The sequence below is a fragment of the Chiloscyllium plagiosum genome, unplaced genomic scaffold (assembly GCF_037043375.1).
Source record: "Chiloscyllium plagiosum isolate Xiang-an unplaced genomic scaffold, Cpla_swu_hap1 HiC_scaffold_8, whole genome shotgun sequence".
NCBI classification, from domain to species: Eukaryota; Metazoa; Chordata; class Chondrichthyes; order Orectolobiformes; family Hemiscylliidae; genus Chiloscyllium; species Chiloscyllium plagiosum.
In genome coordinates, this window is record NW_028270146.1 from 56,638,746 (window position 1) to 56,665,099 (window position 26,354).

At 41.6% G+C, this 26,354-nt stretch overlaps 2 protein-coding genes across 6 annotated transcripts in view; one reads left to right on the forward strand and one right to left on the reverse strand.

Moving 5' to 3' along the window:
• The window catches only part of cdkn3 (cyclin dependent kinase inhibitor 3), a 32,280-nt gene extending 30,790 nt beyond the window's left edge, over nt 1–1,490 (forward strand). For both annotated transcript variants that reach the window (XM_043697680.2, XM_043697684.2), the window contains one exon: nt 476–1,490. In XM_043697680.2, the coding sequence (XP_043553615.1) occupies nt 476–565 (90 nt within the window). In that variant the 3' untranslated portion in view covers nt 566–1,490. The remainder of the gene's footprint in view (nt 1–475) is intronic.
• A 16-nt stretch (nt 1,491–1,506) lies between these two features.
• cnih1 (cornichon family member 1) lies at nt 1,507–26,354 on the reverse strand. Of its 4 annotated transcripts, XM_087989864.1 has the most exons (7): nt 26,201–26,354; nt 25,530–25,598; nt 25,269–25,316; nt 13,256–13,368; nt 4,794–4,937; nt 3,901–3,986; nt 1,507–2,665 (listed from the first exon to the last, which is right to left on the reverse strand). In XM_087989864.1, exons 1-6 carry the CDS (start codon nt 26,279–26,281, stop codon nt 3,905–3,907), a joined length of 537 nt encoding a protein of 178 aa, XP_087845990.1. In that variant the 5' UTR covers nt 26,282–26,354; the 3' UTR covers nt 1,507–2,665; nt 3,901–3,904. The 4 variants fall into 4 exon arrangements, with proteins under 4 accessions (XP_087845990.1, XP_087845992.1, XP_087845991.1 ...); XM_087989866.1 differs by lacking the exon at nt 3,901–3,986 and having other exon boundaries at nt 26,201–26,353; XM_087989865.1 differs by lacking the exon at nt 25,269–25,316 and having other exon boundaries at nt 26,201–26,352.

Below are 26,354 nucleotides of genomic sequence, written 5' to 3' on the forward strand. Positions count from 1 at the left end.
AAGGGTTTGGAGGGATGTAGGCCGGGTGCTGGTAGGTGGGACTAGATTGGGTTGGGATATCTGGTTAGACCGAAGGGTCTGTTTCCATGCTGTACATCTCTATGACTCTATGATCTTTTAATCAGAGATGGTTAATTAAATACATCTCATTACGATTACCAGATCCAAGATAGGCTGCTCCCTGGTTGGCTCCATGACATATTGCTCTGGGAAACTATCCTTACGGTGCACTGAATTTGTCGTCATAGCTACCCTTTTCAGTTTGATTAACCCAATCAACATGAAGAATAACATCACTCCTAACTATTGCTATATTCATCTTACATGTTCCTATTATTTAGCGTTTATAGTCTTTCCCACAGTGTTGGGGGGGGGGGGGGAATATCTGTGATCAAATAACGGATGTACTCAGCAAATAAAATGGAATATTAATAATTAAAATGCATTTTAACTATTATGCTGTTTTGTTTGACAGCAATACAACTATTTGCATGACTTTCGGGATAACATGGCAACATACCTGGCAACAAAAGACGATGTTGCAGCCCGATCAGTGTCAAGATAGAAAAAAGAAAGCAAACCTTTCAGGCTGTACATTGTATATAAATTTTACAATTATCTGACCTAGACAGAAGAATTCTGACTAAAAACCATTAAGTTGTAATGCTCAGTCTTTCTTCCACAGCTATGCCATGCTGGCTGCGTAATTCCAGCATTTTCCAATTTATTTCAAATTTGCTAGCTGCATTTTCCATTTGTCTTACATCATATCAAACCTGTTTGGGGCTTTTATTTACTGGTTACAGTTTTATATCGAAATACTAAATTGTATGGCATTTTTCAGAAAGTACATGGATATATAGTTACCATTTTAATATACGATGTGAAGTAACTGATTTTCACAGCTGGATCACAAACAGGACAGAAATAACTACACCATGTGTTTTAAGGAACAGTTAATCAAAAAATTATGTTGAGAGCAAACAATTGTCTACATAGATAATATGTGTAACTCAGGTTAAACTTAGCCTGAGATAACGATAAATGTCACAACTCAGTATTCAAATTGAACAGTGGAAAAAATGCCATGTTATTTGTGTTGGTACTTTTCTACATATGAAAGATGCATGTGAGTGAATCCAAAGATATTATACAAATGTACTTCAGATTTTTTTTGGTGGTCACTTTAGGTCACTAAACTGCTGAAAAATAGTCACGCATTCAGCATACAAAAGGTTTCTCCAGAAGTGTTTGAGTTTGAATTGCATGTCATTCCATATATAAAGAAACAATACATTATATTGTCGTATAACAAACTATGCCCATTTACTCAACACTGATCGCTTCATAACTTTCCTATAAGGCTCGTAGTGAGAAAGCAAAAGCAAACTCAACATAAAATACAATTAACTCGTCAATTCTCAATGTATGAATAGGCTCAATGTAAAAGTAAAAATGCATTAATATTAAACTCTATCCTTATAAAAGTACTATAGCATACAGGAATGGGTTGGTAAAGTCTTTAATCAGTTTTTTCATTTACAATTGTACCTTTGCAATAAAATGTTATGTGTCCATTCTTAAAAAGCATCAGCCTCAATTTGCTAACAGGAATATTTGTAATGTAGTTTTAAACACAACTCAAGAGGTTCCATATTACTATTTCATTACTGACGTTTCCCATGGTTCACCTAAACATTAAATGTTGCATTTTTCAGCACACATTTTTAACATTTGTTCATTTATTTCCTAGCTTTTTATTTGTAGGATTTTGTGCAGAAAAGTAAACATAGCTGATAAACACTACATCTAGTGATGAGTGCACCAACTAACAAAAGCTATTATGAAAAATGAGTTTTTTATTTGAACCTCAATCATAATTAGAACAACTGCTACACTAAGGCTCAAAATAACCAAATACGTTATGTAGTGAGTACATAAAAACTACATAAATATGTCAGTCAAATCAACATTGAGTACTTTGGCACCATTACTAGAGCTAAAACATTTTTAAATAAATGTTATTTTGCATGGGAAAGGGACCCATTTGTGTAAAAAGAACTTTAATCTGTGTACTCTGTAAAGACTGACTATCATAGGTTATTTCCATAATTTTTCTGTGCGTTAAACTTAAATTCTGTTTTGCACAATCCAAAAGAAACAATAAAATGTTCATTTTACTAAAAATGTAAATAATATCCATTGAGTTTTAGGGATTCAAACTATATCCAGATTTCTCTGGTCTTTTATTTTTAACTGGACACAAGATATTTGAGCCAAGTTACATAATTGTTTACATAATATACCTGTAAATAGCAAATAGGAGTGTGATTCAATGTTACATTTTAAAACATAATCTGAGATTAGTGATTTCATACATAAAGTACAAACTTAATTCTTGAGTTTTGGATCAAGGCAAACTGCAGAAATAATTTTTTCTACAGGCAGAAAACTAAAAAACCCTGGGGGCAAAATGTCCATGAAACATAGGGAAAAACATTTAATCTATATACATACAAAGCCATTCATATTTGGTGAACTACATGTTGTGTTGATGGGCCCCAAGTTCTTGAAAAACCATTATCCTTCTGTTTCTTGCAGGGAGTAAACAATTTCACTGGATCTCACAAATGTTATTTAAGAACTCACCAACACATAGATCATTCTGCAAAACAAAATTGTGAAAACACCTAATATAGTAAACTTGTCAACATTAAATAAGATCACAGAATTGACTTCAAAGTAACCAAATCAACTGCTGTAGTCAGATTTAACACACACTGATCTCTGGACTCCAGTATGAATGGTATCCCTCCTATTGTCTTCAAACTGTCCTTTCAATCATGCATTCCATGCCCATCCTTCCTACCTCTTGAATATTTGCTGCTACACATTAAGGGACGCCTCTAATCCTTCACCTAAAGGGTTATGACCCTTACTCTGTTTGAAGTTATAAATAAGAACACCAGGATGAGGAGCAGGTCATTCAACCATTTCAGTGTGCTTTGTCATTCACAGGTGCATCTATAACTTTTGAATCCTGGTAGGGGAATGGGTCTGGGTGGGTTGCTCTTCAGAGGGTTGGTGTGTACTTGTTGGGCCGACGGACCTGTTTCCACACTGTAAGTAATCTAATCTTTTGCTTCAGAAATGTGCTTCAGAAATTCTCTTCCTCCATATGTACTTGAAGAAGCTCAATCTCGGTTTTATTATTTCTTGCTATCTTGTGCTCATTTTCCAACTTAATTCTCCTCTTCCATTTTCTTAATCAACCTCTTCTGGTTTCTAAAATGTCCCCAAACTTCTGTTTCACCTAATCTTTGCAGTAAACATTTTACTTCCATTTGATTTTATTCTTCAAGTACTTAGTTAGCCACAGAATGTGCATACTTCTCATAGATTATTTCTTAATAACACATGACATTTGTACAAGACATTGGTTTGGCCACATTTAGAATACTGTGTACAGTTCTGATCGCCACATTACCAAGAGGATGTGGACGCCTTAGAGAGGGTGCAGAGAAGGTTTACGAGGATGTTGCCTGGTATGAAGAGAGATTGAGTAGGTTAGGTTTATTTTCACTAGAAAAAAGAAGATTGAGGGGGGAAACTTGATTGAGGTTTACAAAATCATGAAGGGTATAGACAAGGTGGATAGCGACAAGCTTTTTCCCAGGGTGAAGGATCCAATAACGAGAGATCATGCTTTCAAGGTGAAAGGTGGAAAGTTTAAGAGGGATACACGCAGCAAGTACTTCACACAGAGGGTAGTGGGCGTTTGGAACACGTTGCCAGCAGAGATGGTAGAGCCAGTCACAGTAGAGTCATTTAAGATGCGTTTGGACAGATGCATATGTAGGTGGGGAGCAGAGGGATACAAATGCGTAGGAATTGACCTACTGATTTAGACAGTACATTTGGATCGGCTCAGGTTTGGAGGGCCGAAGAGCCTGTTCCTGGGCGTAAATTTTCTTTGTTCGTTATATCTGCATTAGATAGGCACTAGAAAGCACAAGACACAAAATCTACTATACACGCACTGTGGCAGCATACACATCATCTACAGCAACTCATCAAGGTTACTTCAATAGGACAGCATTCCCCTGTGATGTCTACTGCCAGAAACGAGCACAATGTTGGATAAACACCAACACCTTCAAGTCATACATGACCCTGACATGGACATATATCGTCATTATTTTAGCACTGCTGGGTCAGTATTCTACATGTCACCACATCCCAAGAGATTAAAAAGAGTCTCTTCTGTCACCTATTGACTCTTCTGTACTGGATAGAAGATTATTTTCACTTTATGTTCCCAACCTCCTCCTCTTCAATACAAACATTTTTATCTTTATTTTGTCAATACTACTTACCCCTAAACCTTCTCACCTAGTTCACTCTTAATTCCTAGCTTGCTTCCTATATCCTTTTAGTCTCCTCTGCAGATTCACCCTTAAGACTGAATAACCATATATATAGTCTCCCACTGCTGTTCATTTCCTAAGGTTTTCAAATGAAGCAACTCCTCTGCTTTCTCTTCCTCCTTCCACAGACATATTGCAATTATTGCTTATTTTATCCTATCATCTACAGCCTTCAACATGCAGTGTCAGTTTTATTTTTTAATCCAATTTTCTTAATTGAAAAAATATCCCACTCTGAAAACATGAAACCCAACACCTTAAGTTTTATACTTCAAAAAGGTCATTCTAAAAACTTAATGGCAGATAAATCTCAGTGGTAAAGCTGAGAAAATATTTCTAAAACAATTAATTTCTATACCAACTTACCCATATAGATAGTAAAAAAAAGACAACAGGTAAAATGCTAGTTTGCACCACCCTTCCTTCTGACAATATGCTAGTATATCTGCATTCATAATAGTAGTAGGGTCGTAGAGACCTGGAACGCTCATTATAGGTCTAGTCATGTACCTGCAAATAAATGAAACGTGGAAAAGAGTCAATTTCTGTTATCAAATGTAGTGATCAACAAATAAGCAAGCCAAAAATGGAGTACAGACTGTTTCCAGATCATTCATATAATACTTGATACCAAATAAGGCAGACCCATAAAATTAGCTTGATGGACAATGTATCAAATTCAGGTCATGTCATTGCACAAATTAATTTAATGGTTTATAGTACCTTGATTGAAAATCTAAATAAAATTAGAAAAATGTTTTGGATATAATTTGGTTTTGGTAATGCAAAATGGTACAAAGCTACAGTGCTGCAAAGACAATATTGGAATTCTCTACTTTTTTGAACTTAATCAAATAATAGTATCCATTTATAGACAATGTCTCAGATCGCACATTTCTAAGGAACAGTTGATCCCAAAAATAATACAGTAAGTTATTATTTAAGGGAAGAAAAGATAGTATCCCATTGAAAGAAAAAGTATATAATTCTGCAAAAATCAAGTCAGAGGTTGGATAGAATTTAAAAAAAAGCTAAGGCAGAGAGAGACATAAATTTAAAAACAGACAGTAAGAGTTTCTACAGGTACTTAAAAAGTGGAAGAAAATGAGATGATATTGAAAGTATTATCAGAACTAAAAGCTGCTGGACCTGGTCTGCAACATTGTCCTTTAGGACCTGAATAGATCAATTGGTGTTGCTGGCAAGCCACTCTTGTATTGGAGATTAAAATCCCCCACCCAAAATACATTTTGCACCCTCAGTGCTTCCTCCAAGTGTTGATCAACGTAGAGGAGTGCTGATTCAAGGGAGGATGGATACATGGTAAACAGTTGGAGATTTCTTTGTCCATGTTTAACCTGAAAACATGAGACTTCACAAGGTCCAGAGTTAATGTTGATGACTCCCAAGGCGATTCCCTCCCGATTACATACCACTGTGCCACCACCTCTGCTGGGTCTGTCCTGCTGGTGGGACAGGACGTATCCAGGGACGATGATGGTGTCTGAGACAGAGCCATATTCAAAGAATGATACCTTATAGACAATGTCACGCTGCTACTTGACTAGTTTGTGAGACAGCACTCCTAGTTTTGGCTCAAGCCACCAGGTGTTAGTGAAGAGGACTCAGCAGGGTCAACAGGGTTGTTTTTGCTGCAGTCATTTCCAGTGTCTAAGCTGACGTTCGGTAGTCTGTCCAGTGTCATTTCTTAGTTGACACTTCATAGTGATTAATACAACTGAGTGACATGCTAGGCTATTTCAGAGGACAGTTAAGAGTCAACCACATGTAGGCCAGACCAGGTGAGGATGGCAGATTTCCTTCCCTGAAGGGCATTTGAGAGCCAACAATCATAATTAATTTCATGGTCATCAAATGATTGTTAATTCCAGACTTATTTCAAAAATTGAAGTCAAATTCACTTCCATGCAGGATTCAAATCCTGGTCACCAGAATATTAGTATCTGAATTAATAGTTTCACAATAATACCACTAGGCCTTGGCCAGAGTTAGGTCCTTACAAATATTTTTTGCAAACAAAAAACAACATACAGGTTGAAATACTGTAACCTGTGTGCAGTATCATATTCCTAGCTAATACAACTTGTAAAATAAATCACTAAATCTAAAATAAAATATATACAGTTTGGCACTTCAGGACTTCGGAGCAGAAAACTTCAAATCATTAAATTGAAATGGTGTACATAAATTAATTAATAAAAAAGCATTTAAAATTTATTTCATTTTAAAGAAATACAATATATAAGCGCTGTGAATACAGTAGGTGAGCTGCTCGAGGTAGTTGGGGAGGCTGGTCAATTACAACATTTCAAGGGCTACCTTTTATTCTTTCATTCAGTTTTAAAGAGCCGTTTTTACTTCTCGATAGATTAGATTCCCTACAGTGTGGAAACAGGCCCTTCAGCCCAACAAGTCCACACCGACCCTCTGAAGAGTAACCCACCTGCCTCTGACTAATGTACCTAACACTACGGACAATTTAGCATGGCCAATTCACCTGACCTGCACATCTTTGGATTGTGGGAGAAAACCAGAGCATCCAGAGGAAACCCACGCAGACACAGGGAGAATGTGTGAACTCCACACAGACAGTCACCCAAGGCTGGAATCGAACCTGGGACCTTGGTACTGTGAGGCAGCAGTGCTAACCACTGAGCCACATTTGGATGGTTATATGATTAGGAAGGGTTTAGAGGGATATGGGCCAAATGCTGGCAAATGGGACTAGGTTAGTTTAGGATATCTGGTCGGCATGGAGGAGTTGAACTGAAGTGTCTGCTTCCGTGCTGTACATCTCTATGACTCTATATGAAAAGTACACAGGTAAAGTTTTAGTTCAACACACACCATCTAGTGGCAGACATTGTTGATGCAGGCAGACTTAAAAATCACACAGCACCAGGTTATAATCCAACAGGTTTAACTGGAAGCACTGCTCCGAAGTACACAACCAGCTGATAATGCAGGCAGAACTACATATACTTGTATTGCAAAACTTCTACCTCGAGGACTTTAGTGCAAGCCCAGATGGGTAACCAGGACAGAAACAGACAGCACAGACTTTACAGACGAGGACAGAGATCTGGTGGTGGTTTAGCTGGATAAAGAGGGACTGAGGGCAGGGACAAGAGGATGAGACAAGGCCAGGGGAAATAAATATGGTTGCAGAAGCATTGGGAAAGGGTCTTAAAAGCAGACAATCTATAGAATAGATAGGTTAGCAAACAATATTAAATAGAAACTCTCAATGTAAATCAAATATATTGTCATTTTTTAAACAAGCAAAGTTAAAGCGAAACATTAACTGAAAGAACTTTAGATGAAGAAAATGATTTCTCTAATTAAAGAAAGGAAGGAGACAGAAAACAGGAATTTACAGGCCACATTTGTCAGATTGATTCCAATGTTTTCTTTAAAGGAGGTTATGGTAAGGCACTTGGAAGATCTCAATGTAAATCAGGCAGAGTAAACAATTTTATGAAAGAGAAGTCATGTTTGACTTAGTTAATTGAGGTAAAAACAATGACTGCAGATGCTGGAAACCAGATTCTAGATTAGTGGTGCTGGAAGAGCACAGCAGTTCAGGCAGCATCCAAGGAGCTTCGAAATCGACGTTTCGGGCAAAAGGCCTTCTTCAGGAATAATGGAGTTAGTTAATTAATTAATTAATTAGTTAATGGAGTTCTTTGAGGAAGTAACAGTGGAGACAAATGTCAATCTAAGAATATGTACACTTAGATTTCCAGAAGGCATTTGATAAGGTGACACAAAGGTTACTACACCAAATCATAGCTCATGGTGTTGGGAATAACATTAGTACAGACAGAGGATTGGTCACTAAGGAAACAGTAGGTATAAAAGGGTCACTTCCAAGTTGGCCAGATATGACTTGGAAAGCTGGGGCTTCACTTTTTATCATTTCTGTCAATGACTTGGATAAAGGGACAATGGATAGTTTCTAAATTTGTTGATGACATTAAGAAGGTAGAAAAGTGAACTGTGAAGAGATCTTAAGTAGTCTGCAAAACGATCGTTAAACGTATGGGTATACAATAGAATATGAACATGTCAGAAAATATTAACTATTTCAAATTGGCAGGAAGAACAGTAAAGCAACATATTGTTTAAATGGAGAGAAACTGTAGAGCTTTGAGGTCAAGGGAAATCTGGATGCCCTAGTATATGAGTCACAAACGGTTGGTGTGCAGGTACAGCAAATGATTTGAAAGGTAACCAGTGTTATCATTTATTAAATGGAGAATAGAATACGAAATGAGGGATGTTTTGCATGCGAGGCCTTATCTGGATTACAGTGCACAATTTTTGGCCTTCTGATTTTTAAAAAAATGACATACATTAGAAGTCACTCAGAAAAGGTTCACTCAACTGATGCTTGAAATGGGGCATTATCAGGAAAGGCTAGTCAGACTGGACATGTATCTCTGGAGCTTACAAGAAGGAGAGCTGATCTTACTGAAAAATACAAGATCTGAGAGGACTTCACAATATAGTTGCTAAAATGATATTGCCTTTATAGGAGAGACTAGAACCAGGAATACAGTTTAGAATTAAGAGGTAGAGAAAAGTGAGATGTTAAAGGGTTAATTTGTTTATTGACATGTAAGAAATTGGATGTCCCGGGGAGTGTGTGTTTTTCAGTCTTGCAGGCAGGAGGTGACAATCTAATCATACTCTGTTAATGCTGTAGTTTAAGGAGTACCCTAACCGCATGCTGTTTCTGGAAATACCCTAATCACTTTACATTGTTTTTAGGTGGCATGTGACTATGGGGGAATGGCAGTGGGTTGTGCAAAACTCTGTATAAAGAGAGGACGGGGAGGAAACCTTGTCCAGGGAGCCTCGCTTGACACGCTCCGCAAGCATCTTGAAGAGTGTTAAGTGATCCTCCAAAGCTTGCTGAAATAAATCGTGGCAGTTCACAGAAGTTGGCGTATTACAGTTGTAGGAAATGTGTTGCTGGAAAAGCGCAGCAGGTCAGGCAGCATCCAGGGAACAGGAGAATCGACGTTTTGGGCATAAGCCCTTCTTCAGGAATGAGGAAAGTTTGTCCAGCAGGCTAAGATAAAAGGTAGGGAGGAGGGACTTGGGGGAGGGGCGTCGGAAATGTGATAGGTGGAAAGAGGTCAAGGTGAGGGTGATAGGTCAGACTGGGGTGGGGGCGGAGAGGTCGGGAAGAAGATCTCAGGTTAGGAAGGCGGTGCTGAATTTGATGGATTTGACTGAGACAGGGTGGGGGGAGGGGAAATGAGGAAACTGGTGAAATCCGAGTTCATCCCTTGTGGTTGGAGGGTTCCTAGCCGGAAGATGAGGCGTTCTTCCTCCAGCCGTCGTTTTGTTGTGGTCTGACGATGAAGGAGTCCAAAGACCTGCATATCCTTGGTGGAGTGGGAGGGGGAATTGAAATGTCGAGCTACAGGGTGGTTGGGTTGGTTGGTCCGGGTGTCCCAGAGGTGTTCTCTGAAATGCTCCGCAAGTAGCGTATTACAGTTGTATCAAGCATGTAAGAATCTCAAGAAGGGAACCTAACATTAGGATAACTTTTTTTCTCTCAGAGGGTCATGAGTCTTTGAAACAAGCAAAGTAATCAGTATCCAAGAGAAAAATACAGTTAACGTTTCTGGTCTTATCAACATACATTGCACCCTACATCTTTCCTCTACAGTGGTAGGCAAGATAATATCAACATAATGCAGAAATCAAAATAAAAAAATTAAAACTACATATTTCAAATTCACTATATCAATTTTAAAGTACTGAACTCTGACTCTGTTATTTGCATTGTTCAATTCCAATTACTCAATTCCAAAATCTTTAGCAAAAACTCAACATTAACAAAAGCAATAGTACACCACAGCATTAAGTGAATCTTGCACTGGAAACAGTCACCCAACTAAGACTAAATACTTAAAATGTAGGAATTAACAAATATCCTGGAGTTTGCTTAATTCTCTGAAGGATCATGAACATTTATTTGGATAATTTCCCATGGGAAATTAAATAGATGCGATAGGTTTCATTTTAAAGTTTCAGAAGATTTATAGAAGTGTCAGCATTGTTGAGCAAACTGGCCTATTCTCTTCAATGCTCAAAATTCAGAAATCCAAAGACAATGCAGCAAGACAGTGCATCAACCATTTTAGGTATTCCATCAAACCATTAGAATTAACAAAGTTCACGAGGTGTACACTATCCTCCCTACAATCTAAATAGTTATGAATCCATGGCTGTGAAAATGTTTCTGCATATGACATATATGTTTCACACATCATGTATGTAACTACAGAACAACTTGATTGTTTATGGATTATTCAGTATACTGAAGTGTGTCCTGAAGGAGCTATTTTTTCAGGAGCAACAAGGTTTGGGTAATAAATGCTGGCTGAGCCAGTGACACGCACACCGCATGAATGAACAAAAAAAAAAGGACATCCAAATACTGGGATATACAATCTATATATTGGCATTGTACCAGCACTGAAATGTATCCATGAGGCAGCTCAATTCTGTGGCAGGCCGAGCGCTTTTTTTGACTGATGTCAGTACCCACTTAGTGGGAAATACCACTCAAGTAATCACTGCATAGTGGAAACAGCAACCTGAAACAACTTCTTAATCCTGTTCAAATGTTTGAGATACTTTCCCAGAATAATAAGAGGTAGATTGGGATTTCTCAGGTCCAAAAGTGGAAGGTTTTGCCATCTTTGCCCCATCTTGCTGCATTTTATTTTTGTAACATAAGCAAATGGCTAGGGCCCCTGTTTACAAGATTGCTGATAAGATAAATCTTGTAGCATGCTGTGCTAATATGAATCCGAACATACAAAGATAGTCAAAATCCCATTGGCAGACTTCTCAATTAACAGAGAAGTGAGCATAATAAACTGCTTCAACTCAGAAGTGAATTTAGGCATGAGTGGTCAGCATTATGGTATGTAAGGAAATCCTTAGCCAGATTCAAAGATCATGTACCAATCATCTTTTGTATTAGAAATTAGAGAGATTTAGGTTATTAGGGCTCATTCCATCATAAAAATAGATTTTTTTGTAGAAACAAGGCCAACTGGGAAATCCACTGATGAGTTCTTCACTACTGTCAGCCAGAAGCCTACCTTCACAATATATACACATCTGTATAGATTTGTATAGTGCTTCACACTAAGATTGGTCTGATCAGAAATCTTGGAGCCATTTGATCACCTTGAATGCTCGACACAGATAAAGAGTCACATCAGTCTTTACAGCCACCTACAAACTTGCTCTTAAGAGTGGAGGAGAATGATCCTCGTCTATGAGGGACTGCCAATGACCATAGAGCATATCAAAGCTATTTCGTAGGTGACACTGATCAGATGACTGTCACATTTCACACAAATGGGCTGAAGAATACTACTTTTGAACCTGAAAAGTCTACTTTGCATTACCTTGAAACATAAAACATCCCAAGGAATTTGACCAACAGGTTAATCAATCTGCCTGACACCAAACAAGTGGCATTTTCCACTAACAACGTTCTGCTTACCATATGTTTAAGCAAGAGTGTCTGAATTTCATTGCTGGTACAATGTTATGTATATGGGTCCCCTTTTCCAACAATTTTCTAATCAAATCAATAAGCATGTTCATTTATTTATATATGAGTCACAGGACAGAATATATTCATCTATCCCACACTAACAAAAAAAGTGTAACAAAACAAGTGATTCTGAGATTTGGCATGTGTTGCCCAATAATCCCAAGAGCACTACTCACTGTACTAAGCACCAATTTAGGATCACAGAGTCATACAATGGGATGGGGCCCTTTGATCCACCAAGACACAAGACTACCCTAATTCTACACTCGGCCCATTTTCCAGCACCTAGCCCATAGCTTTTTATGTTATATTTCAAGTCCTCATCCAAGAACTTTTCAAACGTTTCCTACCTCAACTGCCCTCCCAGGCAGTGCATTCCAGTTTCCTACCACCCTCTGGGCGAATACAATTTTTCTTAAATCCCATCTAAACCTCTTTCATCCTAAAATTATGCCTCCTTGTTAATGACCCTTCAACTAAAGGGAATTTAGGATAGTCTGTCAAATATGCACCATACTTGATTTACACTTGCTAGAACTGCCACATACTAATACGCAGGGAGACATTCTCCAAATAAAACAAATACGCTCAAGCCTTGCACCTTTGTAGAATTGCCTCTAAGCTTGGGAAGTCTATAGTTCCCCACTGTTTTTTTTCCCAAGACATCTCTTCTCTTACAATATAAATTAGAGGGTATTTGAAATTTAGTATTCTTGGATTTCTCCTGATGAATTCAAGGCAAAACATTTCAGCAACATCACTCTCTTCTCAGCAAAATGTATATTCTGTATTGCTGAAAATGTGTTGCTGGAACAGCGCAGCAGGTCAGGCAGCATCCAGGGAACAGGAGAATCGATGTTTCGGGCATAAGCCCTTCTTGCTGAAGAAGGGCTTATGCCCGAAATGTCGATTCTCCTGTTCCCTGAATGCTGCCTGACCTGCTGCGCTGTTCCAGCAACACATTTTCAGCTCTGATCTCCAGCATCTGCAGGCCTCACTTTCTCCTCGTATATTCTGTATTACAAAGTGAATGTGCTTATAGATAAGAGAGATTGTGTGCCAGACTTCAGGTAAAGGCATGCAGTACTGAAAGGAAAATACAACAAATAAGCTACAGGAACAGTGTTGCTCATTTAACATAATTTCAATTATCTTTTCGATAGGAAATGCTTAAAATACCTTCAGTAGAAAACTGCAGACATCAGTTACTTACCTCCAGATATGGTAGCCCAGCAAAGGCATATTGACACCCAATGTAAGCCACTCTGTCGCACATAGGAACATGACACAGAAGAAGGCATGGATGAGATACTCAGGAAGTACCAGCTGGAAAAAAAACTTAAAGTCAGCATGTTTTATTATATTTGCTTTTGCACCAAAGCAAAAAAACACCCCTTGGATTTTTAAAAATTATTAGAACTCCTCTAGGACAAATCAGTTATTAAAGCAATAGATATTTAGTAAGCAGTCCTCAGGAATTCCACATATGTGGGCCATGTAATGATGCCCCGTAAACTATCATTGTTTTACATCTGGAGACTCGACCTCAAATCCAGCCTATGCAATGGACTGAATTTTTCCGCATCTAAAAGGTTCCAAGTAAATATTTGAATAATCTCAATTTTCTAATTTTCTCAATCAAGTTTCTAATGAATGAAAGTCCATAAAACTAAGCATAATCCAGCACCAATCGTCACCAAAGTAATAGTCTCAAAACCACAAGAATTGAAAGAACTTTACACTGCCTTTATTTCATTTTTCATGCAAAATGTGTCATTCCCCAGCATTGCTTACAATACGGGAAAATAAATTGGTTCACATCTGATAAAGACAAAAACAAACTTCAAGGAATCTTAGGGGTAATGAACAAATCCATCTTTCGAATAAACATTTACATATCCTGTCCAAGCTGCACGTTTATTGACAGGGATGCATTCAGAACAATGGGTGCAACACATGATGCAGAACTATTCCAAAAAAACAATCCCATACAAATTCCATAGATATTACAAAGCATGAGCAGGAATACCAGTTTGGAAAAAAGCAAGGTATGCAGCAGCCACGTGACATGCAAGTTTAAGAAATTAGAAATTATGATGTTATTTTCTAAAATAGTTAAAATAAATGTAGACTTTAATACTGCAATCATTTAAAGTCCTTTAATCCCTACAGCACTGTTTCATCCAGGCACAATCATGATCCCATTTCAAATTTGACAAAAGGAAAAACCTGTGTCAAGAGCTGATGGGCCTAAAATCATGTCAATCTTCAAACTTCGAAGATTGAGTTGGCAGGACTTGTAGCTCAGGAACAAAAAGGCTACATGCTTCAATTTTCTTTAAAGTAAAAAATTGAAAGCAACACTTTAAGAATACAGGACAGAGGGGAGAAAGCAAGAGAAGTGAAACATTTAGAATATTTTTTAAACGTAGAACACATTCTTCTCATTCAAATACGTCAAGGAGAATTTTATGCTCACATGAAGGATATCAATTCCAGCAAGTGGAATATTTTTGTTATGTTGTGCTCTAATTTCAATATCAAACATTCCAAAGTCTGATACTACTAATCAGCTGGAGAGCAAAGCTTCCTTCAATCTGTTTTATCCTCTATCCCCACTATACCTGTTTTAATCATTCCACTTTTCAGTCACCTTTAGAGTACCCACGTGGGGTGTGTTTACCAACTTGAGAATGATTTTTGCTCTGGGACTTTAAAGGATATAGTAAACCAGTTGAGTTTTACAACTGCGGTCACCATTAAGCTTTTATTGCATTGAAATTTCATAATCTGTCATGGTGGGATTCAAGTCCATATCATCAGAAGTTTAACTTTGGGTTCTACTAATCCATAGACAGCCCCAAGGCAGCCTTAATATAGAGCCTTAGCATAAAAGTACATATCATATTCCAAGTTATTGCCATGCACCAATAATCACACAGAAGTCTTTGATTTTCATGGTATTCTGATCGTAAGCCAAAATCAGTTAAACTTTTCAGAATGAAATGGTTACTTCCAAACAATCCTTTTCTTTAAAAATATGGCTTGAGAAAGAGCATAGCAGCATGGAATTTTGGTTACCTGTCTTAATAGACAGCTTTACACCAGAAAAATGGAAATTGGCAGTTAGTACAGGTTCTACCAAATTAGAAGCTATCTTTTATTCATTCACAGGATGATCACTTCCTGAGCCATCATTTACTTCCTTAGCTGACCCTGAGATGGTACTGCCTTCTTGAAACGTTAAAGTCCATTTGTGTAGGTATACCACAATGGCATCAGGGTGGAAATTCCAGAATTTGACCCAGCAACACTGAAGGAACAAAGATATGTCTAAATCTGGACAATGAGTGGCTTGAAGGAGTACTTGCAGTAGAATTCAATGATTGACACTGTTGGAATATATTTCAGGTGGTTTAGTTTCATATATGTCAAGTTTCTTCCTATATATTCTTGGGGGATGTTGGATATTGTAGCAAGTAACATTTTACGCCACATAAATGATAGACAATGACCATCTCCAATAAGAGACAACCTCATTATTGCCCATTGACATTCAATGGTGTTACCATCACTGAATCCCCCATTAACAACATCCTGGGGGGTTTCCATTGATCAAAAATTCAACTGGACTCACTATGTAGAGTCATATAGCACAAAAACAGGGTCTTCAGCCCAACTCGTCCAAGCCAACCAGGTATCCCAAACTGAACTAGTCACATTTGCCTGCATTTAGCCCATATCTCTCTAAACGTTTCCAATCCATGTACATGTCTAAATGTCTTTTAAATGTTGTAATTGTACCCACCTGTACCATTTTCTCTGGCACTCTATATATCACACACACACACACCAACCTCTTGTGTGAACGGTCCCTCTTCAATTTTGCCCCTCTCACCTCAACTTACGCTCTCTAGTTTTGGATTCCTCTACCCTGGGGAAAAGCCTTTAGCTATTTATCTTACCTATGCCCATGATTTTACAAAATTTGTATAAGGTCACCCCTCAGCCTCCTAAATTTCAGGGATTAAAAAGTCTGAGCCTATCCAGCATCTCCTTATAACTCAAACCCTCCAATCTTGGTAGCATTCTTCTAGATCTTTTTTGCATCCACTTCAGTTTAATAACATCCTTCCAATAACTAGGCAACCATAACTGTATGCAGTACTCCAAATACTGCCTCACCAATATCTTGTACAGCCATAACATGACATCCTAACTCACCATGGGGTGGCACGGTGGCTCAGTGGTTAGCACTACTGCCTCACAGCATCAGGGACCCGGGTTCAATTCCCACCTCAGGCGACTGTCTGTGTGGAGTTTGCACATTCTCTCCGTGTCTGCGTGGGTTTCCTCCAGGTGCTCCAGTTTCCTCCCACAATGCAAAGATGTGCACGTTAGGTGAATTGGCCATGCTAAATTACCCATAGTGTTCTGGGATGTGTAGGTTAGGTGTATTAGTCAGAAGTAAATGTAGACTAATGGGGAATGGGTTTGGGTGGGATACCCTTCAGAGGTTAGTGTGGACTTGTTGGGCCGTAGGGTCTGTTTCCACACTGTAGGGATTCTATTCTATAAATACAGTGGCTGCAAGAGTAGATTTGAGGCTAAAAATACTGCGGTGAGTAACTTACTTCCTGAATCCCAAAGGTCTGTCCACCATTTACAAGGCACAAGTCAGGAGTATAATGAAATACTCCTCACTTGCCTAGGTGGATGCAGCTCCAACAACATTCAAGAAGCTTGACAATATCCATGACAAAACAGCCACTCCCTCCACCACAGACACACAGTAGCAACGGTATGTACTATCAAGGTGCACTGCAGAAATCATAAAACATCCTTAGACAGCAGGTCAAAACACAGTACTTCCCTCACTTAAGGGCACTGTGGGTCTACCTGCAGCACATTGACTGCAGTGGTTCAAGAAGGCAGATCACCATCATCTTCTCAAGGGCAACTAGGAACAGACAATAAATGCTGTCAAGCCAGCAATGCCCACGAGTGAATGAAGAACTTTGACAAGGTGATATTTGCTACTCCTCCATATTATTTAGATTTAGATTACTTACAGTGTGAAAACAGGCCCTTCGGCCAAACAAGTCCACACCGACCCGCCGAAGTGCAACCCACGGAGACCCATTCCCCTACATTTACCCCTTCACCTAACACTATGGGCAATTTAGCATGGGCAATTCACCTAACCTGCACATTTTTTGGACTGTGGGAGGAAACCGGAGCACCCAGAGGAAACCCACGCAGACACGGGGAGAATGTGCAAACTCCACACAGTCAGTCGTCTGAGGTGGGAATTGAACCCGAGTCTCTGGCGCTGTGAGGCAGCAGTGCTAACCACTGTGCCACCGTGCCACCCACACAAATGACTTTGTTACATAGTGTGAGACAAGATTCATCAACAGTCTAGAACAACAGATAGAGACTGCAATTTCTCCTCCACAAAGGGCAGACTGAATTTTAAAACTTCTAATCTGGGAAGATTCCTGGTTGTGGATGTCGGTTTGCTCACTGAGCTAGAAGATTAATTTTCAGAGGTTTCATCACCATACTAGGTAACATCATCAGTGAGCCTCCAGTGAAGCACTGGTGTTAGTGACCCGCTTTCTATGTGTGTGTTTAGATTTCCTTGAGTTGGTGGGTACCCAATGAACGTGGTTTGGTGATTTCTCAGCAACAAACCTAAAGCAGACAAAACACGTCCAGAAACTCTAGCCACTCTCCCCCTACATCAAAGACATGTCTGAAATGTCTGCCAGACTACTCAGATCTCTTGGCACCATGGTAGCCCACAAACCCACCAACACACTAAAACAACAGCTAATGAACTTGAAAGATCCCATACAGACAACAAGCAAAACTAATGTCATCTACAAAATAGCTTGCAAGAACAGTAACAAACACCGTGGGCGGCACGGTGGCCCAGTGGTTAGCACTGCTGCCTCACAGCGCCTGTAGACCCGGGTTCAATTCCCGACTCAGGCGACTGACTGTGTGGAGTTTGCACATTCTCCCCGTGTCTGCGTGGGTTTCCTCCGGGTGCTCCGGTTTCCTCCCACAGTCCAAAGATGTGCGGGTCAGGTGAATTGGCCATGCTGAATTGCCCGTAGTGTTAGGTTGTAGGGGTATGGGTGGGTTGCGCTTCGGCGGGTCGGTGTGGACTTGTTGGGCCGAAGGGCCTGTTTCCACACTGTAAGTAATCTAATCTAATCTAATCTAAACTACATTGGACAAACAGGCAGAAATCTAGCCACCAGGATACATGAACATCAACTAGTCACAAAAAGACCCATTCTCACTAGTATCCTTACATACAGATGAAGAGGGACACCACTTCAACTGGGACAACACGTTCATCCTGGGATTTGCCAAACCGATTCACGTACGAGAATTCCGAAAAGCATGGCATTCCAACTGGATTTCGATCAATAAACACACCGACTTGGACCCCAATTACCGCCCTCCAAACAAAAGAACAGGAAATGCCATCACCATAGGACATGACATCACCAACCCAAGGAAACCTAAACACAAATCGAAAGCAGGTCACTAACACCAGTGCTTCACCGGAGGCTCACTGATGATGTTACCTCGTATGGTAACGAAATCTCTGAAAAACGAACATTTCAGCTCAGTGAGCAAACTTACATCCAGAACCTCAACCTGAGCTAGAAATCTTCTCAAAACTAGCTAATTCCTGGTTATTTTCTGGCAGTGACTCAAATTTATTGAATTCAATTTCATAACTAGCTACAACAAGGTTTGTTTGCTACTCCTGCAATATACTACCAGACCAGGAAAAATAGGAGAGGCAAGAGAGGAAGCACAGTGGTGTTTCTGGTTAAGGAAAACACTATTCCTGTAATTAGAGAGGATATTTCTGAGGGATCATCCAGTGAAACTATATGGGCATAAATCAGAAATAAGAAAGGGATGATCACCTTATGGGATTGAGAGTCAAGGAAAATTGAGGAGCAAATATGTGGAGCGATCTCAGATACATGAAAGAATAATGGAGTTGTAATAGTAGGGGACTTTAAATTTTCAAACATCGACTGGGACTGCCATAGTGTTAAAAGCATTTGTTAAATGTGTTCAAAAATATGTTCTTTGCCATGATGTAACTGCACTTACCAGAAAAGGAGCAAAACTTAATCTTCTCTTCAGCAATAAGGCAGTGCAAGTGACTGTAGTGTTAGTAGGGGATCACTTTGGGTCTTGTGATCACAATTCTATTAGTTTTAAAATAGCTATGGAAAAGGATGAGCATAAAAGTTAAATTTCTTAATTGGAGTAAAGCAAATTTAATTAGCCAAGAACTTTTACAAGTTGATTGGAATAGACAGTTCACAGGTAAAGAGACAAGTGGAAAGTGGGAGGCTTTCAAAAGTTTGATAATGAGAGCTCAGAGGCATTACATTGATGTTAATGAAGGGTAAGGCTGATAAGAGTAGGGAACAATGGATCAATAAAGATATTGAGGTTCTAGTCAATAAAAAAAGAATCATACATTAGGTAAAGAAAATGGGGATAAAATGAATTTCTCTTTAAGAGTATAAACAGTGTGAAGAATTCTAAAGAGGGAAATCAGGAGAACAAAGAAGGGATATGAGATAGCCTTGGCAGATAAGATTAAGGGTAATCAAAAAAGATTCTACAAGTACTTTAAAAGCAAAAGAGCAACAAGACAGAGAATAGGGCCCCTTAAAGATCAATGAAGTTATTTATGTGCTGAACGTCAGGAGATAGGAGCGATACAAAATGAATATTGCGGGTCAGCTTTTACTGTGGAGAAAGAAATGGAGAAGTTGGGGAAATAAATATTGATGCTTTGAAAACAGTTCACATTATAGAAGAGGAAATGCTGGAGGTCTTAAAAAGCATAAAGGTTAATAGGTTTCCAGTACCCATACAGGTGTATCCCAGACCTGAGGGGAGTTAGGGAAGAAATTGAGTGGGCCATTGCAGAAATATTTGTGTCAACTACAAGCACAGGTGAAGTGTCAGAGGACTGGAGGGTAGTTAATGTTGTACTTTTATTTAAGTAAGGCTGTAAGGAGAAACCTAGGAACTATAGATCTGAGAGCCTGACATTGGTGGTGAGTAGGTTGTCGGAGGGGATTCTGAAACATAGGATTTACATACATTTGAACAGGCAAGGACTGATTAGGGGTAGTCAACATCATTTTGTCGGAGGGAAACCTTATCTCACAAATTTGATTGAATTTTTTGAGGAGGTAACCGAAAGATTGATGAGGGCAGAGCAGTAGACATCGTTTATATGGACTTTAGTAAAGCCTATGACAACGTTCCACATGGTAGACTAATGAGTAAAGTTAGATGACATATGATTCAGGGTGTGCTTGTCAATTCGATACAAACTGGTTTGACAGTAGGAGACAGGAGTGATGGTGAAGGCTTGTTTTCAAACTGAAGTCTGTGACCAGCGGTGTTCCACCAGTACTGAGTCAACCTTTGTTTGTTGAAACTTTATTGCTGGAACAGCACAGCAGGTCAGGCAGCATCCAGGGAACAGGAGATTCGACGTTTCGGGCACAGGCCCTTCTTCAGGAATGAGCAGAGAGTGTTCAGCAGGAGAAGATAAAAGGTAGGGAGGAGGGACTTGGAGGAGGGGAGTTGGAAATGTGATAGGTGGAAAGAGGTCAAGGTGAGGGTGATAGGTCGGAGTAGGGTGGAGGCGGAGAGGTCAAGAAGAAGACTGCAGGTCAGGAAGGCGGTGCCGGGCTGGAAGGATCCGGCTGAGACAAGGTGGGGGGAGGGGGGATGAAGAAGCTGGTGAAGTCCAAGTTCATCCCCTGCGGTTGGAGGGTTCCCAGTCGGAAGATAAGACGCTCCTCCTCCGACCGTCGGGTTGTTGTGGTTTGGCGGTGGATGAGTCCAATGACCTGCATATCCTCGGTGGAGTGGGAGGGGGAGTTGAAATGCTGTGCCACAGGTTGGTTGGGTTGGTTCGTCCGGGTGGCCCAGAGGTGCTCCCTGAATCGCTCCGCAAGTAGGCGGCCTGTCTCCCCAATATAGAGGAGGCCACACCGGCTGCAGCGGATGCAGTAGATGATGTGGGTGGAGGTGCAGGTGAATCTGTGGCGGATATGGAAGTTTCCCTTGGGGCCTTGGAGAGAAGTGAGGGGGGAGGTGTGGGCGCAAGTGTTGCACCTCCTGCGGTTGCAAGGGAAGGTGCCGGGAGTGGTGGTTGGGTCGGTGGGGGGTGTGGATCTGACAAGGGAGTCGCGGAGGGAGTGGTCTCTACGGAAAGCTGATAGGGGAGGGGAGGGAAATATATCCTTGGTGCTGGGGTCTGTTTGGAGGTGGCGGAAGTGACAGCGGATGATGCGCTGTACATGGAGATTGGTGGGGTGGTAGGTGAGGACCAGTGGGGTTCTGTCCTGGTGGCGGATGGAGGGGCGGGGCTCAAGGGCGGAGGAGCGGGAAGTGGAGGAGATGCGGTGGAGTGCACCGTCGACCACGTCGGGGGGGAAATTGCGGTCCTTGAAGAAGGAGGCCATCTGTGTTGTACGTATTTTGAACTGGTCCTCCTGGGAGCAGATGCGGCGGAGACGAAGGAATTGGGAGAATGGGATGGCGTTTTTACAGGGGGCAGGATGGGAGGAGGTGTAGTCCAGGTAGCTGTGGGAGTCGGTAGGTTTGTAGTAGATGTCCGTGTTGATTCGGTCGCCTGAGATAGAAACAGAAAGGTCTAGGAAGGGGAGGGAGGAGTCCGAGACTGTCCAGGTGAATTTGAGGTCGGGGTGGAAGGTGTTGGTGTAGTGGATGAACTGTTCAACCTCCTCGTGGGAGCACGAGGTAGCGCCGATACAGTCATCAATGTAGCGAAGAAAAAGATGGGGGGTGGGGCCAGTGTAGTTGCGGAAGATGGATTGTTCCACATACCCTACGAAGAGGCAGGCATAGCTGGGGCCCATGCGGGTGCCCATGGCTACTCCTTTTGTTTGGAGAAAGTGGGAGGATTGGAAAGAAAAGTTGTTCAGGGTGAGGACCAGTTCGGTCAGTCGAAGGAGGGTGTCGGTGGAAGGGTACTGGGTGGTACGGCGGGAAAGGAAGAAGCGGAGTGCTTTGAGTCCTTCGTGATGGGGGATGGAGGTGTACAGGGACTGGATGTCCATGGTGAAGATGAGGCGTTGGGGACCGGGGAAGCGGAAATCCTGGAGGAGGTGGAGGGCGTGGGTGGTGTCACGAACGTAGGTGGGGAGTTCTTGGACTAATGGGGACAGGACCGTGTCGAGGTATGCCGAGATGAGTTCGGTTGGGCAGGAGCAGGCTGAGACGATGGGTCGTCCGGGGCAGTCAGGTTTGTGGATTTTGGGCAGGAGGTAGAAACGGGCGGTTCGGGGTTGTGGGACTATGAGGTTGGAGGCGGTGGATGGGAGGTCCCCTGAGGTGATGAGGTTATGGACGGTCTGGGAGATGGTCTACCTCCCATCCACCGCCTCCAACCTCATAGTCCCACAACCCCGAACCGCCCATTTCTACCTCCTGCCCAAAATCCACAAACCTGACTGCCCCGGACGACCCATCGTCTCAGCCTGCTCCTGCCCAACCGAACTCATCTCGGCATACCTCGACACGGTCCTGTCCCCATTAGTCCAAGAACTCCCCACCTACGTTCGTGACACCACCCACGCCCTCCACCTCCTCCAGGATTTCCGCTTCCCCGGTCCCCAACGCCTCATCTTCACCATGGACATCCAGTCCCTGTACACCTCCATCCCCCATCACGAAGGACTCAAAGCACTCCGCTTCTTCCTTTCCCGCCGTACCACCCAGTACCCTTCCACCGACACCCTCCTTCGACTGACCGAACTGGTCCTCACCCTGAACAACTTTTCTTTCCAATCCTCCCACTTTCTCCAAACAAAAGGAGTAGCCATGGGCACCCGCATGGGCCCCAGCTATGCCTGCCTCTTCGTAGGGTATGTGGAACAATCCATCTTCCGCAACTACACTGGCCCCACCCCCCATCTTTTTCTTCGCTACATTGATGACTGTATCGGCGCTACCTCGTGCTCCCACGAGGAGGTTGAACAGTTCATCCACTACACCAACACCTTCCACCCCGACCTCAAATTCACCTGGACAGTCTCGGACTCCTCCCTCCCCTTCCTAGACCTTTCTGTTTCTATCTCAGGCGACCGAATCAACACGGACATCTACTACAAACCTACCGACTCCCACAGCTACCTGGACTACACCTCCTCCCATCCTGCCCCCTGTAAAAACGCCATCCCATTCTCCCAATTCCTTCGTCTCCGCCGCATCTGCTCCCAGGAGGACCAGTTCAAAATACGTACAACACAGATGGCCTCCTTCTTCAAGGACCGCAATTTCCCCCCCGACGTGGTCGACGGTGCCCTCCACCGCATCTCCTCCACTTCCCGCTCCTCCGCCCTTGAGCCCCGCCCCTCCATCCGCCACCAGGACAGAACCCCACTGGTCCTCACCTACCACCCCACCAATCTCCATGTACAGCGCATCATCCGCCGTCACTTCCGCCACCTCCAAACAGACCCCAGCACCAAGGATATATTTCCCTCCCCTCCCCTATCAGCTTTCCGTAGAGACCACTCCCTCCGCGACTCCCTTGTCAGATCCACACCCCCCCACCGACCCAACCACCACTCCCGGCACCTTCCCTTGCAACCGCAGGAGGTGCAACACTTGCGCCCACACCTCCCCCCTCACTTCTCTCCAAGGCCCCAAGGGAAACTTCCATATCCGCCACAGATTCACCTGCACCTCCACCCACATCATCTACTGCATCCGCTGCAGCCGGTGTGGCCTCCTCTATATTGGGGAGACAGGCCGCCTACTTGCGGAGCGATTCAGGGAGCACCTCTGGGCCACCCGGACGAACCAACCCAACCAACCTGTGGCACAGCATTTCAACTCCCCCTCCCACTCCACCGAGGATATGCAGGTCATTGGACTCATCCACCGCCAAACCACAACAACCCGACGGTCGGAGGAGGAGCGTCTTATCTTCCGACTGGGAACCCTCCAACCGCAGGGGATGAACTTGGACTTCACCAGCTTCTTCATCCCCCCTCCCCCCACCTTGTCTCAGCCGGATCCTTCCAGCCCGGCACCGCCTTCCTGACCTGCAGTCTTCTTCTTGACCTCTCCGCCTCCACCCTACTCCGACCTATCACCCTCACCTTGACCTCTTTCCACCTATCACATTTCCAACTCCCCTCCTCCAAGTCCCTCCTCCCTACCTTTTATCTTCTCCTGCTGAACACTCTCTGCTCATTCCTGAAGAAGGGCCTGTGCCCGAAACGTCGAATCTCCTGTTCCCTGGATGCTGCCTGACCTGCTGTGCTGTTCCAGCAATAAAGTTAAAGCAAACATAGGTCATGCAACAGATGGAATTAAACTCCAGATAGAGGCAGGGAGGCAAACACTCAGGATTCTTTGAAGAAACAACTGCAGATCACAATTATGAGCAGAAAAGGAGAACTTGACATGTTTTTATGGCTGGATGAATGAATATTGCCAAACTGACCCTTATTCTACAATTCTTTTGACTTGTGAATAGTGTTTCAGCCAATAAACTACAAATTAAAAGGTTGCCATTTTGCTAGCATATATGATTAGAATTGACCATATGACTGTTCAATAATTAACTAATATATATTCTCAATGTATCTTTTTATTCATTGAAAGATTGCCAACCAAAATCTCAATATTGAGATAAATACTGATCACCAACAATAAACGTTCCACTTTATGCACAAGAACGTGCTTATATGCTTGATGATGCCAGGTGGGTCATTTACAATAGTCTTTCAGTTAAGCAACTTAAGCAACTGAAGTTGAGATTCTTTAACCATTCCAAAGGATTTATTACATTGTTAAAAATTACAACAGTTGAGCTTGTAAAAGTTTAACACACACTGCATGCTTCAATTTCAAAATGATTTCTGATTCCAAATCCTAAATTATTTGATGATACAATCAGCCCTGACAGTGTGGTTTACAAATTAAAATGTAATTGTAACACCCCGAAACTATGGGTTTTCTTTCCAATGCAGTACTAAGCCAATTTCTTTGAAAATGTGAACAGGTTTTCATTTTACCCCATATATTGTCAATTATGATCTGAAAGACATTCACATATGACCTCCAGGAAAAAGGTATTAAAACAAAAGGCATTTTAACTAGAAGTTAGTACGAACCTTTAATGCCAATTTGACTCTTTTAATCTTTTTGACCTTTACAACTGTCTTTGTGCCGAAAAAATGACAAAAGCAGATTGAAAGAATGTTAGTATGACAGCTGACAAGATCATTGCAGATTAATAACAGTCAGAATACAAAGCAGAGAAAGCGTGAATCAATAGACTCAAATAAAAAGTCCTCTAAGTAGAAAAAACTGGAAGTCTAGATATAAAGCAAAATATTTAGCCATAAATATTTAAAATAATCTCATTCACTTACAGGATTGAGTGTATTACATTGGTCTATAGGATTCTTGTAGTCAGTCTTCAGTTCATCAAATGCTATAATCTGAAAAACAGTACATCGCATAAGGGCGCAATTTAATTGTGGATTTCTTCATTTGCAATTGCACAAACTGTTTGACCTAGATTATTCATCAAACTAAAAAATATATATCCAATGTAATCTTTATTATATTCCACTCTTTCTACTAAGGATTTTAAATGCGAAATGAAAAATACATTGCATGCATCAAAAAGTTGTAATAACCACCCTTACACTTGGCAAAATTTGAGTATGCGGTACGGAATTAATCAGTATGTTGACAACAATTGAATAGTCTGGCAACAATCAACCCAATTCTCTGAATGTATTCAAAGAGAGCAAGAGCATTAGAAATGATTATTGTTTTCAATAAAACGACCGGATTGAGAAGATATTTCAGAGGTTTCGTGAGAAAGAGAGAAATGGGCTCCTTGTACGGAAGGACCGCCCGGACACCCTCCCTCAGTGCCGGCCTCGGGCCTGATAACTAGGGCCAACCGGCAAATCTACCGCCATCAGCTTCTCCCCTCCCCCTCCGAGTCAGCAGAAATCGCCTTAGCAAAAGTCTGGACGCTCTTTTAAAACTCGAAACAGATATAAAATCGTATATCATTTTCGTAACTCACATGCCAAATGGCGAAAAATATGAGTGCAGCGGTGAGAAGCAGCGCCAACATGTAACAAAAGGCCGCGAAAGTAAACGCCATCTTGGGTCCGTCCAGGCAAGCACCCGGCGCGATAACGTCAGCACGTCAAGGCCAGGCCCCACCTCACGTCATC

Excerpts from the sequence above, each read along its gene's own strand:
- cnih1 (XM_087989864.1), bottom strand. The coding sequence starts at position 26,281 with ATGGCGTTTACTTTCGCGGCCTTTTGTTACATGTTGGCGCTGCTTCTC. Across the intron at positions 25,317-25,529 it reads AATGTAATACACTCAATCCT|ACAGTTGTAAAGGTCAAAAA; the intron begins GTAAGTGAATGA and ends TTCGGCACAAAG. Across the intron at positions 13,369-25,268 it reads GAGTCAAATTGGCATTAAAG|CTGGTACTTCCTGAGTATCT; the intron begins GTTCGTACTAAC and ends TTTTTTTTCCAG.